The sequence below is a fragment of the Akebia trifoliata genome, chromosome 1, assembly GCF_017979445.1.
Source record: "Akebia trifoliata isolate Shusen 1 chromosome 1, ASM1797944v1, whole genome shotgun sequence".
NCBI lineage: Eukaryota > Viridiplantae > Streptophyta > Magnoliopsida > Ranunculales > Lardizabalaceae > Akebia > Akebia trifoliata.
Window position 1 is genome coordinate 1,067,441 of NC_141375.1, and position 14,635 is coordinate 1,082,075.

The 14,635-nt window shown below is 39.0% G+C and overlaps 1 protein-coding gene across 1 annotated transcript; it reads right to left on the reverse strand.

The window, feature by feature from the left end:
- Nucleotides 1-368: 368 nt before the first annotated feature.
- On the reverse strand, nucleotides 369-14,629 carry LOC147410270 (eukaryotic translation initiation factor 3 subunit K-like). Its single transcript, XM_086433423.1, has 8 exons — nucleotides 14,400-14,629; nucleotides 13,092-13,148; nucleotides 12,890-12,940; nucleotides 11,783-11,845; nucleotides 3,707-3,757; nucleotides 3,558-3,624; nucleotides 1,738-1,820; nucleotides 369-800 (listed from the first exon to the last, which is right to left on the reverse strand). The coding sequence occupies exons 1-8, from the start codon at nucleotides 14,517-14,519 to the stop codon at nucleotides 597-599; spliced, it is 696 nt and encodes a 231-aa protein (XP_086289549.1). The 5' UTR covers nucleotides 14,520-14,629; the 3' UTR covers nucleotides 369-596.
- Between the last annotated feature and the right edge of the window lie 6 nt (nucleotides 14,630-14,635).

A 14,635-nucleotide genomic window follows, 5' to 3' on the forward strand; every position in this document is an offset into this window, starting at 1 on the left:
GGGTAGCATTAGCAAAGAAAAAATTAATACACAATTGGGGTAGCATTAGCAAAAGTTAATGTGGCAATAGCATCTCTCATGATTTAAATATCCTCTACGAATCATGTTCATTCAAGAGTAGTGACCCATTGCCAAGTTGATGTGGCGTTATAGCATCTCATGATTTAAATATCCTCTACGAATCAGGTTCGTTCAAGAGTAGTGAACCATGAACTAGGCAACATAGGTCTAATGTCTATGAAAAGTTGTCATGTAAGATATTTTGGATTTGTTGAACTTTCACCAGGCCAAGTTATAACTTCTTAAGCTTCCCATTAGTACCTTTTAATTTAAATCCTTGTTTTCTTTTCTTAGCCAACAAAAAAAAATGGTTACTAAAAGTTCCAATTGAAATTTTGGTAAATTTTGTTCTCATCTAAATCATTGTTGAAAATCCATCTTAAAGACTACATATATTGGAGGAATAGGTTTAGTGCCGCACAAGCGGCCAAAATAAGAGGGCTTATCCAACTGAGAAGTATTCACTATTTCAAACTTGAGCTACAAACAATGAGGAGAAATGCAAAACTTTCATGTTAGGTCCTTTTGTGGAACTATCAGCCGAGAATGGGGAAGATTCGGGTAATGTGGTCCAATGGGATGCTGTCAGCAGTGTTTTTCTTGAGCTCGGGTTGGTTGAACTCGCTGCGAGGGAGGACAATGAGTTGGCCTCGGTCGTGGCCCTTCTCAAGAACCCAACCAGAGTTGGCAACATGGTGCTCAAGGAACTTGTCCAGGGAGAGGCCTTCGATGTTTATAGCCTGTTAAAACACAACTATGCTTCTCAGTGTTCTTGTAAAGCAAAATCAAACAACAAATGTCTCAAATTACAAAACAATGATAGATCATGCTTAGGACATGCAGGTATTTCAATGAGAAAAATAAAGTGTAAACTTCAGTGACGAGCAAATTTCAAAATTTTAAAAAGGAGAATTGTACTATAAAATAAAAATTTTCTGAAGATGCTAACATACTGGTGCCAGACTTCGACTGTGCTTGCATGCATAATTGGGCTAATCTACACTAAATAATCATCAAATATTATACTAAAAGAGTGCCCATCTCATGGACATTTTTTTTTTTTGCTTATCGTGGGTAACCCCACCCTTCGGGTGAGACTAATCCCACTGTCACATGCTCAGCCTCCCCCCCCCGGAAACTCCTACATGCAATTGGTTGAGTCGAGGGTCAACCAGACCCTGGAGGATGGCCCCAAGGAATTCATTGCTTCGTGGGGTGGTTTCGAACACTTGACCTAACCTTTCTGAGGAGCTTATCAAGGCTCGGCTTGCCACTAGACCAACACCTTGGGGTTCACATCTCGAGCACATATTTTGCAGAATTTCTTCATAAATTGCTAAAATAAAGATGAGTAAAATGGGAGGCAAACCTGGCATTTGAGAGAGGTAAAAGAAAATACTTGCAGGAAATTATTTCTAAAAAATCGGATCCTCAGTTAAGCAATGTTCAGGTCATTATAAAATTTTGGAAAATGCTGAAGTGACTTTGCCGAACACTGTGCTGATGTGGAGGTGTGAACGGAACCATAAATGCTTTTCCTTGAGATACAAGTAAAAAAGTATATATGCTTATGTGCACACTTCCACGTCAGCACAGTGTCCTGCACAGTCACTCTAGCATGGCTCTAAAATTTTAAGCAATTTTCCCAACATTAAATGGAAATGTAAACTAGCGTACCTCTGCAAGTACAGGCCTAGGAACCTTCTGATAAGTCAGAGAAAGGACATGAATCGCATAAGCTTGGATTGCTTGCTCAAAACCTGCATGGTATCTTCTTGTAATCACAACAATAAAGGAAAGAAATATTTCAACTTTGTTCGAAAAGCTAATCATTTTCCCCATTTTCTTTCTTTTGTGTGCATGTGTTAACCAGCTCTAGATTTTAATAAGAGACGCAATTTTATTTTTGATAGGCGAGCTGGACTTGAACACCTCCACACAATTTATTTATCAATGGTTCCAAGCCCCTAATTTGTAACTGCAGGGTTGCAGAAATGCCAAGCACAAGACTATCCAATTCATGCACCATCACTATAATCCGTAAGTCTGATGTTAATAATATCCAATCCAAAATATTTTCATTCCCACAAGGTCTGACACACAATTTAATTGACAGTTCCTTTCTGTATTAATTTCAGTGGAAATCACTATTCATTTTTCAAAACATTTCGATGAATAGTGAATTTCAACCGAAATAATCAAAATTTAGCTATAAAAATGCAAAATTTCGGCGGAAAATATTTCAATAAATAGTACACTTCAACCAAAATATCCATACAAGTATGCACATACAATTGCTCATGTTCTAATTAGTTATTAGTAACTTGTTCCTACATATTTAAAAGATAAAAAAAAAAAAAATACTAGTGTGAGAATGCATTTTTTTTACAAATCATAGTAATATTATGATGTAGTTCATAATAGCTGCTCATTTAAGAAAGTGGTACATACTAAAGTATTTGTAGTTAGGAGATATTATTATTCTCATTTCCAAGAAGAATATAGTTTTTTTAGGTATCAGACTCTTAGATACTCATGCCAACGTGTTACAAAATGTTCCCAACTTTAATTTTTTATAGTTCATATAACTATTTAATATAGTTTGATGACCTATAAGTGCGTTTTCATGTATGTTCTATCATTTCTACATTTTCAATGAAAACTCACATTTTTATCATTTCAAAATATTTCCATCATTTCCTGGAAATTGCATTGATTTCTACATGGGTCGGAATATTTCCACAAAACATTTCTATTTCCAAGATGATCGAAATCGAAATTTAATACATTGATCCAATCTGACCATGTATTTTTGATGATTAGGATATTCATGTGGCAGCCAACGGTTGTAAGGAATTTCCAGATCAATCAATTCGTGCATCACATTTACAAAAGAATATCCCTTGTGGTTCTAGTATCATTTTTTATTTATTTTTTGATAAGTTAATTTATTAATGAGAAAGAAGATACAAAGTAAAATGAAGGCAGACGAGCTGTCCAGCCACAAAGAAAGCCAGCACTAACTATTACACATCGACTCCCATCTAAAAATGACATCTTCAAAAAACACGCCTTTAAAGTCAGGCCACAGTTTACACCAAAAGAATATGAAACCTAAGATGTTAAGAATGCTGAGTCGTTGTTTCCAAATAACACGCCTTCTAGTATCTATTTAATAGCCCTGATGGCAAAAACAATTTTCTCAGTTAATAATGGTTATGTTCCTTGTATTCTATCAACATCTTTTTTCGAGACATCAAAATGATGTTTCCCAATACATTCTCCGTCGCGAGGAATTTCCGTCTTTGCAATAATTATCAATCTATTTCAAATACTTTTTTTTTTATATAAGTAAATCTATTTAAAATGCAATTGATGAACTATCATTACATATTGTACGAATCACAGCCACTAGCAAGCATTAATAGTATCAAATCCAGCCTGACAAATTTTGCTTATATGAGAAATGCAAACGTAAGAATGAATTTAATTGTTACCTGGCACGACTTCAAGTATGCTGCGATTCTTAGCTGCTTCATCCCAGAATTGGCGGAATCTTGCTGTCTACAGACAACAATGAGGGAAGTATAGAATGTTTTTTTTTTTTTTTAATAAGTGTATTAAGGATTATACCATGCAGACATACCTCCAGATAGTGTGAAAGAACAATCAGTGTCTTGAACTGTTCCTCCATTTGCTGATAATCAAGGCAGAAGTAAATAGAAAAACCACATCACAACCTTGAATAATCCAAATTTAATTTAAAAAAAAAAAAACGAAAAAAACACAGTTATTAAAGAGTAGAAATGCTGTCTAGCAGAATTTGACCACCGATTGGTCCCAGCACCCTCAAACAGTGCAAAAAACAAAACACCTTGGATGTGTCAGCATCCTGAAATTGTACGCCCTCGGGAATAACGTTATTGGGTGGTGTAATAGCCAATGTACTGTTACCTTATTTTGTCATACTGGTAATCAAATGGCATTATGTAACAGTGAGCCCCAAAACAGATATATTAAAGTTCACCCCCCGGAGAAAATGATGCAATAATGGTGGAACGCAAGGTAGAGATAATGGTGGAACGCAAGGTATTAAGAGTCATGATGCAATAATGGTGGAACGCAAGGTAGAGATAATGGTGGAACGCAAGGTATTCGAGTTAAAGGAATCATGGGATCAGCGTAGAAGAGGGTTTGAGATAAAGGAAAAAGGAAATAGATTTGAATCTTCCCTTAGGCTACTAGAGGAGGAGACTCTTTGGGTATCTAATCAACTTGATCTAGCGCGAACATCATCGAAAATTCTCAGGGCTAAGTATTCGAAGGAGGGCAGAATCTTTCTGATCCAGGCAGAGCAGAACCCTTATGGAAGATTCTTGAAACTTCAACAATTTTCGGAGAGGTCACGATATCGAGGGATTGTGTTCCCAGAAGGTGTTGAAGGTAATGGATGGGGGGAAGTAAGTTTAGCTTTGAAAACATTGGTAAGTCCGGACGAGAAGATGAAAGCACCATTGGTAGAGGGAGGAAAGGTCAAGTCGTGGGCTGAGGTTTTAAAGGAATCTCCTGTCTCAATGCTAAAATCCGCCGAAGTATCAGACAAGGAGGTGAGATCCATTCCTGTGGCTAAGCAAGCACACAATAATGGTACAGTATTCGGAAAATGGAGGTGGGCATTTATTTGCAGTTCGAGTTCATCGGAGGTAGATTGGGATGGCTTTATATCCATTATCAAGCTTGAGTTATCTCATTCTTCGAAGATAAAATTGTTAGAGTGGGAGCCCTTTACTCGTGTTTTGTTGCTGGGTAGCAGAGTAGAATTTCAGAAAATAAACTTAAGGAGGTCTATCTTGGCTGGAAACTGTTCTTTCAGCCTTCGCCCATGGTTTGCAGATTGCAACACCATAAAATCGGCTAGGAAGGAAGGTGGGACTTGGATTAGCATCAGCGGGTTACCATTTCATTTATGGATCAATCATGCCTTCAAGAAGATTGGGGCCCAACTAGGCGGACTTTTGGAGGTGGAGTCAAGCACCTTACTTCGGGCTAGACTGGACAGAGCGAGATTAAGGGTTGGATGCTCTCCGTGGAAATTGCCTCGAAGATTGTATCTCTGGGTAGATGGCTTCCGATATATGATAGGGATCGATGTGGCAGGTGATGAACCGGAGGGGCAGCTTCTTTCAACGGAGACTCGGATAGGAAATAAAGCCGAGTCCAATAGTTCATCAGAAAAAGGAATCCAGGTGGCTGAGGAGAGTTTTCAGCCGGAGGAAGGGGAGGGACAGTCGGAAAAGGAGAGACTTGGAACTAAAGTTTTGGTCCGGGAGTTAGCAAAACCAGGGGTAGAATGCGTGTGTAGCAAGTTATCTAATTTTTTAAAATTCAAACTCTGCCACTGCACAGGAACAAGTGGGCTACACAATAAATGTTCAAGGCCACGTAGATGGGACCTAGAGCATTCTCGTACGGTGCAGTTGTTAGCTAAGGCCTCTAAAATTCTGGACTATAGGAGATGGTTAAGGCAGAATGTGTTAGTGGAGTCTGACAAGCCCAAAGATAGTGGATTGGGGGTGAAAGGTACAGAGGTCCATCATGGGAAAGCTGGGCCTATTACATTAAAGGAAGCAGAAGCCCATCATATGCTTGCTGTTGGGCTGGGCAGTGAGATTGCATTGGTAGAAGGCCTGGACTCGAGTTTTGTAGAACTACAGCCCGGTAGTAAGCCTAACCTACAGAAGATGTGTTCTAAGGCCAATGTGGGCCCAAAAATGAAGCAATCTGGGGCTGGGCTGCATATGAAACAGGCTCGTCATATAATCAAGCGGGTGTTATCCCTTAAGAGGGGATCCATTAAGCAGCCTGCAGCAGTTAAAGTTCAGCATCCATCTTCTCATTCTTTGGGTATGAGCGAGAGAAAGACAGACGAAGTTTCAGCAGATCTTGGGGACAGCGGGTGTGACCTTGCGATTCGGTTGGGTATCGACGTCGAGGGTAATCCGACTTCAGTGGGAGGTTTGGGCGAGGAGGATCTAACGGAGAGTTGCAATGTTGCAGCCCAAAGAGTAACATTAATAGAACCAAGTCCTTACAGCTCTCATCAAAGGGTGATTCTCGAGCCACGTTCTTTACCATCAAATCTGTCATCGCAAGTTGTTGTAGATGCCGCTGAGGAGACTGAGATGGAGTGTGTTAGAGTCAGATTGAAATTTGGGGAGATGAATTCAGACTATTGCAATAAAGAATACACGGCAGCCTGTTTGACTTCTCAAACAAATCTATACACACAGGGAGTGAGTCAATTGGAGACATCAGAAGTTGTTAGGCAGGACAAAGGAAGAGAGGAGAACTCCAAGCACCACCTAATCGCAGTATCTAGAATTTGGGACAGATTTCGGGTTACTATTTGGAACCACCCCGGTAGATCGAAAGGTTCAGAACCTCCAAGCAACAGCAATAGTGTAATTGTCAGCCCGGGAGTTTTGAGGGTTAGAGATTTTACTGATCCACTCTCCTTTCCTCAGATCCTTACTTGGTACCCTGGTGAGAAATCTAAACTAGCTGTTTTTTTTTGTTCGTCAGATGAGTCTCTGTTGTTTTCTTTGGATGTATCGTTGTTTGTTCCTCGTGGTATTGTCTCTCTAAGCAGGTCTCAAGTTTCTGCAGCTCCCTTTGGTTCCCTTCTTTCCTGTGAGCTTGTCCGAGAAAAGAAAGGAAGAGCAGAGAACGGGGAAGATTTTAGTCAGTTAGCTCCGGTATCTTTCATTCCTACTCAGATTCCAGGGGAGATGGAAGTTGTTAATTGGACAGAGGGGTATAACGATGGAAATTGGGTTGTTAGAGAAAAGGGTGAGTCGCTAGTGGAAACGCACGAGGAAGGGATAGTCAGGACAGAATTGGAAACGGTGGAATGGCTAGCAAGTGAAGCCCTTAATTTGGCGGAAGATTTTGGTATAGTTCCCGAGACAAGGGATAGTGAGGCTTCCTTGATTTTGAGAGTGGCGGTTGGGGACCGGAGAGAGAGAATTATTCTTGAGGACGAACTTAATCACACTTTCAGAGAGTACGGATTAGAAGAGCAGAGCGAACACCTAGATTATGAGAATAGTCAGGAAATCAGAAGTTATAGGATTGGAGAAAGCAATGAGTTGGTGGTAGTCGCACCCTTGGAGATGACAAGGAGCTTACTCAGACCACGAGCGGAGAAGGAAGTGGTTAGGAAGGAAAAGAGGCAGGTTGTTTCCGACCATGTGGGGTCTTCTTTAGGTTTCCAATGTCGCTAAAAGTTTTATCTTGGAATGTTAGAGGGTTGGGTGATAGGAGTAAAAGGGCAGCAGTGAAAGCTTTCATTAGAGGCATAAATCCCCTCATTGTTACGCTTCAGGAATCGAAATTAGGGAACTGTGACGAGCAAATCATTAACGAAATTTGGGGAAGAAACATTGATTGGATAGCCCTCCCTGCTATAGGATCAGCCGGTGGGATTCTTATGATGTGGAACAAGGATTTTATTCAAGTGACAGACAACTTGGTAGGGGCTTTCTCGGTGTCTATCTTATGCAAGTATAGGGATGATGATTTTCAATGGGTTTTCTCCGGGATTTACGGGCCTACTATCAATAAGGAAAGAGATCAATTTTGGGAGGAGCTTGATGATGTCGCAGGTTATTGGGAGAAACCTTGGGCATTAGGTGGGGATTTCAATGTTATCAGATTTACCCACGAGAAGAATAGGGGCTCAAACATATCTAAGGGCATGAGGCAGTTCAATGATTTTATCGGTAGACATTGCCTTATGGACCTTCCTCTTTCGGGTAGACGGTTCACGTGGTCTAATAATCAAGGTGATACAAGGATGTCCAGATTAGACAGGTTTCTGGTTGATAACTTATGGGAGGAAAAGTTTCATAATGCGATCCATTCGGCAAGTCCTAGTCTAGTTTCAGATCATACTCCCATTTTTTTGGAAGCTGGATGTGCTAGGAATTACCCTCTTCCTTTCAGATTTGAGAATATGTGGCTAATCCAACCAAACTTCTTAGACTTTGTTAGGAATTGGTGGAATGAGTGTCCCTCAATAGGAAACCCGGGCAGAGTTTTTAAGAATAAGCTCAAGTTCTTGAAAGAAAAGTTGAAGGTGTGGAATAAAGAGGTCTTGGGAAGAATAGATGTGAAAAAAAAGAAAATCTTGATAGACATTGAAACTCTGGACAAAAAGGAGGAAGAAGGGAATTTGAGTTTGGAAGAAAGAAGCGAAAGAATGGAGTTGAAATTGGAATTTCAACGAACGGCGCTTATGGAAGAGATAAGTTGGAAACAAAAATCGAGGGTCAAATGGTTGAAAGAAGGGGATAACAATACGAAATTTTTCCACAAAGTGGCCAATTCGAATAGAAGAAGTAATCATCTCGATAAATTGCATATTGAGCAGGTCTTGGTGGTAGGAGAAGAGGAGATACGGGAAGGTGTGGTAGGATTTTACAAAGATCTGTACAAGGAAAAAGAACCCTCAAGACCACGGCCAGATAATCTAGAGTTTAAAGTGTTAAATCAGGAAGATAGGATGTGGTTGGAGAGGCAAATCGAGGAGGAGGAAGTCAAAGCTATTCTTGCTTCGATGAGTGGGGATAAGGCGCCGGGACCGGATGGCTTTTCAATGGAATTCTTCAAACATTGTTGGGAGGTTGTCTCGAAGGATTTCATGGAAGTTATCAAGGAGTTGCAAGATAAGAAGTGTTTGGATTATAGTTTTAATAGTACTTTTGTGGCTCTAATCCCAAAGAGAGTAGGGGCGAACAAGCTAGGAGATTTCAGACCCATTAGTTTAGTGAGTTCGGTGTACAAGATAATATCTAAAGTGCTTGCTTCGCGGTTGAAAGTAGTTCTACCGAATCTTATCGATAATGAGCAAGGGGCCTTCATTAAGGGGAGACAAATTTTGGATGGAGTATTGATGGCCAATGAATGCCTTGACTCGAGGATTAAGGACAAAAAAAATGGGATAATTGGGAAAATTGACTTGCAGAAGGCTTATGATCATGTGAGTTGGAATTTCTTAGAATACATGATGGGCAGGATGGGTTTTGGAGTGAAGTGGATCAGTTGGATTATGAAATGTGTTACAACAGTGTCTTATTCGATCCTAGTCAACGGGAGTCCAGCTGGTTTCTTTAGGGGTTCGAGAGGGTTGAGGCAGGGGGATCCATTGTCCCCATTTCTATTCCTTATTGTTGCAGAAGCTCTGGGTAGACTGTTTAGAAGAGCGGTTGAGTTAGGTAAGCTTTCGGGGTTTAGAGTGAATGATGGTCCTTTAATTTCTCACTTACAATTTGCGGACGATACTCTGGTTTTCTTGGAACACTCGAGGGATCAAGTGAGAGTTTTGCGGGTTTTACTTTGCTGCTTTGAGGCTATTTCAGGTTTACATATCAATCTGCAGAAAAGTAAGCTGTTTGGAGTAGGTGAAATGAATGACATGCATTTGATGGCCGCAACTTTGGGATGTGGGTATGACACCTTACCCACGACTTACTTGGGATTACCATTAGGAGCACCCTACAATAGTGTCAAAATTTGGGAAGGGGTGATTGAGAGATTGGAAAAGAGATTGAGCACATGGAAAGCCAAATACCTTTCTAAAGGAGGGAAAGTTACCTTGATTAAAAGCACTTTGACGAGTATCCCAGTGTACTTTCTTTCCCTTTTTACGCTTCCTAGGTCCGTTGAAAATAAGTTGGAAAAGCTCATGAGAAATTTTCTATGGAATGATAAGAATGGTAAGAAGAAATATCATTTGGTTAGATGGAAGGTTATTTGCACGCCCAAGAAGAATGGAGGTCTGGGGATTAGGGGTCTTAGACTAGCCAATAGAGCACTTTTAGGAAAATGGCTTTGGAGGTTCGGTGAAGAAAGGGATAGTTTGTGGAGGAGGGTCATAATGGCTAAGTACGGGGAGAAGAGGCTAGGTTGGTATAGTGGTGAGGCGAAAGGTTCATACGGGTGTAGCGTTTGGAAGGGGATTCTTAAAGTGAGTGAGGATTTCGAGAGAGGGATTAGATTTAAAGTGGGCATGGGAGACAAAATCAGATTCTGGGAGGATAGGTGGTGCGGCACATCGTCTCTGGCAGCTCAATTTCCGTCCTTGTACGCCTGTTCTTTGAAAAAGAACCGTTCGATCCAGCAGTGTGTGATTCGCAACGATTCTAACTCTACCTGGGACCTGGGTTTTAGAAGGAACTTTAATGATTGGGAGCTAACTGAGGTAACATCTTTCCTTGATCTCTTGCATTCGTTTCAACTCAACGAGAGCGAACAGGACAGGTGGGAATGGACGAGGGCTAAGGATGTGAGATTCTCTGTCAGATCATTTCATAGGTCACTCATCCCTTTAGATGAGCGAGCATCCTCGAGGTCCCTCATTTGGTCCAAATCAATTCCTTCTAAAATCTGCTTTTTTGTTTGGTTAGCATCCCTCGGGAGGATTCTTACTTTGGATAACTTGATTGCTCGGGGTTGGATCACTCCAAACTGTTGTCCACTTTGTCTAGGGGATGGGGAATCTGTTGATCATATATTAATTCATTGCTCTTATTCTTATACTATTTGGTCTTTTTTCCTTGATCTTTTTCGAATCAATTGGGTCTTTCCTTGTAAGTTCTCCTCGCTGTTAGAAGAGTGGGATAGTAATGTCTTTTCATCCAAAAAAAGATTCCTTTGGGTGATGCTTCCATCGGCTATTGCTTGGGGGGTTTGGACCGAAAGAAATAACAGGGTGTTCAATAGTAAGAGTAGAAGCTCTCACGGTGGTTTTTTGGAGATCTTGGGCCTATTGTACCATTGGTCAAAACAAAACATAGACTTTGCTGGGATTACTTTTGAAGACTTTGTTTTTAGATGGAACACTTTTTTGTGATTTTTGATTTTTTTCCTTGTTTGGTTTCTTTTTGAGGCCATCTCGGCCTCCTTGATTGTTGTTTCTCTCCTTTTTATTAATATATTACAATTATCAAAAAAAAAAAAAAAGTTCACCCCCCCCCCCAAAAAAAAAGCTCTAAATTTGAAGCTAAACTTAAATATAATATTAAAAAAAACCTCATATTGCTTTCAAAATAACGGTTTTTTCAATTCCAAAAAAACAAAACCTTCCTATAGCACCAATTTATAACATAATCACCATTATGGACGGTCAAATAGCCCAATAACAGAACACAATTATCATCAACAAAGGGAAAGAGGCAGGGGATTTATCGTTATAATGGCATTACCAATCTGGAATGTTATTCTAAACAATGGTTGAGGGCTTTCCAATGGTGCCCATTATTCAAAATTTCAGGGGACTCGGATGATGGAACACTCCTCATCTTGCCAAGGGATGAATTTCTAGAAGACTAGAAATACTTAAGACTTCTTTGGCGAATTTAGAAGTATTAGTCAGCACCCACCATAAACAGTCAAGAACTGTCCACGAAAATTTGAATACACATGATCTATAAAAAAAAAACAACCAAGTAGTTCTTTTATTAAAAAAAAAAATTAATGCAAGAAACTAATTTTTTTTAATAACTTGTGAATCTATTTTTTGCTTTCAAGTAGCTGATAAGCTAGGCCTAACAAATCAGATAACAGAACCATGAACACTACTATTTAACATACCAAAAGAAATAAAAATGAAAAGAAGGAACTGAGAAAAGAAAATGGCTGGCAATAAGAAATAAAATAATACCACTCGTTCTGGAATTAAGAAAAGACAAAGGCTGAAATCTGGAGCTGGCATTGCCATAAGAGCCTGTTCAAAAGGAAACAGATGGAAAAAATTGAGGGATTAGAAATGAAAATAGGCGCCAAGTAATAGGGAAAACAACTTTTATCTTTTCCACTGAAGGCAAAAACACGGATTGACCACGTGAGATTTTAGTTGTCCAAAATAAATAAAAAAACCATATTTCTATACAGAATCAGACTCTTTTATGCCAAGAGCACACATCAAGGCTCCGTTTGTAATGAATAAAAAAATGTCTAGGCACACAAAGGTTTTTCTCCTATTTGCATGCCAATTGTTTGTGCTAATGGAAAAAAATGAAGACTTATTGGTTAATTTCTAGCATTTTAATTCTATCACCACGTGACCAAACAACCAAAAACACAAGATGGGAAATATGGCCACCTTACACTAGAGATCTCAAGCCAGAAAATTAATCAGTTTGGAGAAATATCATATCGTGATGGTTTCGGGGAAAATAAAACATTTGAGTTTCTTGAGTATTTACTTTCACACATTTTATTTACTTTTTGAAAATTGCTTTGGATAAAAAAAATTGAAAATACTTTTTTCATTATTCTTCTTTTACAGAGCACAGATTTTACACTGGAACAAATGGACTTGTAGGTTGCCAAAGTTTGCAAATATAACTTTGTAAGACTTCATAATTTGTATTTTATGTTCTAAATTTTAAAGGTAATACAGTTTTTTATAACCCATAATGAATATTCATAACTCACAGCTACAAAGTTTCTTATTCAATTGCATTTGGTCATCAACGGCATTTCTTTAAAGAGACATTATGCACACATAAAGTGTGCCAAATCCAATACACATTGTCCACATATAATTTGGGTGGTGTCTGACGTGATGCGATCATTGACACAGCCACCAACTCATTGATTTAAACACATACAACGTGATGTTGCTTCACATATAATATGCACATGAGTTGCAACCTCAAGAAAATTTTGCCAAACCAAGTGCAGGCCATAAACACTATAACAACCCTTCAGAAAATTTCATGAATCATGTGCAATTGCCTCGTTTAAGGAAAAAAATTCACAATACCTTAACCAAAATACGAGCAACAATCTGGGTGCTCATCCTCTCTGGTTCAAACTGCAAAGCGTAAAAACATTGTAGTGATATACCTCAAAATGGTTCATCAGCTAGACATATAATAAATAAATATCAAAATAAAGAAAATCTAGGAAGTAACCATCACTGTGTACACTTATATAACAGTATGTGTATGAGAGAGAGAGATGACCTGATAGAGTCGAAGTAGGCACAAATTTGCATCCAAACTATATGTTTGAGATGAAACCTATTTTTTATAACCAAAAAAAAAAAGAAGTCTCAAGTCAATAAAGTTGATTATTAATATGTAAGGATATGCAAACACACATGTAAACACAAACTACATTATAACAACCAAGAAACAAGGGACAATGCCCAAAAAATCTCAGACTAAAACAACTACATTCAAACTAAAAAATTGAAACATGGGTTGTTAAGGGTCCATCAATACTCTACACATAATTTTATGTCTAGAAGAATATTATCAAATACTTCATGGTGCACTCGAAAATCACTCATTTGTATTATTTGAGAATGTATCAAAGAAAATATTATCTTATAAGAGCAACTCCAACCAAATAGGGACATCCACGAACCATTTTATTATGGAGAATCATTTTTGCGTATTCAAGGGGTCTTCACTCCAATTGTACAAGCCAACATGACTCTCCAAAAATTCAGCTACAGTAAAATGTTTATATATATATATATAGGGAGAGAGAGAGAGACTCTCTCTTCTTTTGCCTCTCCCACTTTCTCTCTCTCCAAAATATTTCAAACTAGAGAGCCTCAGCCCGAGTGCATTAGAGAGATTTCGGAGGGCTTTGGCTTTGTAAAATGGCAGTTGGGAGAGGATACAAAGCCCGAGCCCGAGTGCATTGGAGTTGCTCTGATTGTACCCACAAAATCCACAACAATTCAATGACTTCTCAACTTGATAAAGACGCAAAATCACATATGCATTGAAATATCACCACATGGTATACAAATTGTTTATAATTCAAATTACATGCTCTCTAATACGAACCCAAAGAGATAAGATCTTAACTTTCCACACCATTAATTCTAATGTACTTTTGGTGTACTCTTTAGGTTTTGATTAAATGGCATCAAAGACAGCCCGCCCGCAACGTGACAGAGTGTGGTGGTGTGTTACATCCCCGAAGTGAAAAAAGCGTAAATTTCCATAATATAAACGCTTAGGTGCTTTTATCAGCCACGTGAAGACTACACTAAACACAGAAGGAGAGTTAATCTCCAACTCGTCCCACCATTATCGTTTCTTTGATCGAATAACTTATGCTGCATCGATGTACAATTCAAAATGATAATTTTTTATTCAAAAAATGTCATTTTTATATGAAATTGGAAACCCAACACGCCCAGAGCTCCTAATCGATCTCAACTGATTTACTCTCGAGAGAACATAAATTACTAGATCAAAAGAGCTTAATGTCAAAGAAAATTAAAAAAAGATCGATCGAAGAAACGATCTCACCTGCTCGTTCACGTAGCTTTCGAGGTCAGGAAGGATGTCTGGATTGTACGGATTCACAGCAACGAGCTGCTCGACCGTGTACGAGATTGTCTGCTTTGAAACTTCAAGTTCTCTACCCATCTTCGTCTCTTTGAGATTCGATTGAAGAAACCCTAAAATCTTCGAATATGAACCAGAGTCCTCGCAAGAACAGACTTGAATCTGGGAGGGGTTTTTAGGTTTCAGATTCGAGAGAT

Bases quoted from the DNA above. Each gene is read 5' to 3' on its own strand.
- LOC147410270 (XM_086433423.1), bottom strand. From the start codon at position 14,519: ATGGGTAGAGAACTTGAAGTTTCAAAGCAGACAATCTCGTACACGGTC. The intron at 13,149-14,399 runs GTGAGATCGTTT...TATAAAAAATAG, and splicing joins AAAGCTACGTGAACGAGCAG to GTTTCATCTCAAACATATAG. The intron at 3,625-3,706 runs GTATGTCTGCAT...TGTTGTCTGTAG, and splicing joins TTCTTTCACACTATCTGGAG to ACAGCAAGATTCCGCCAATT.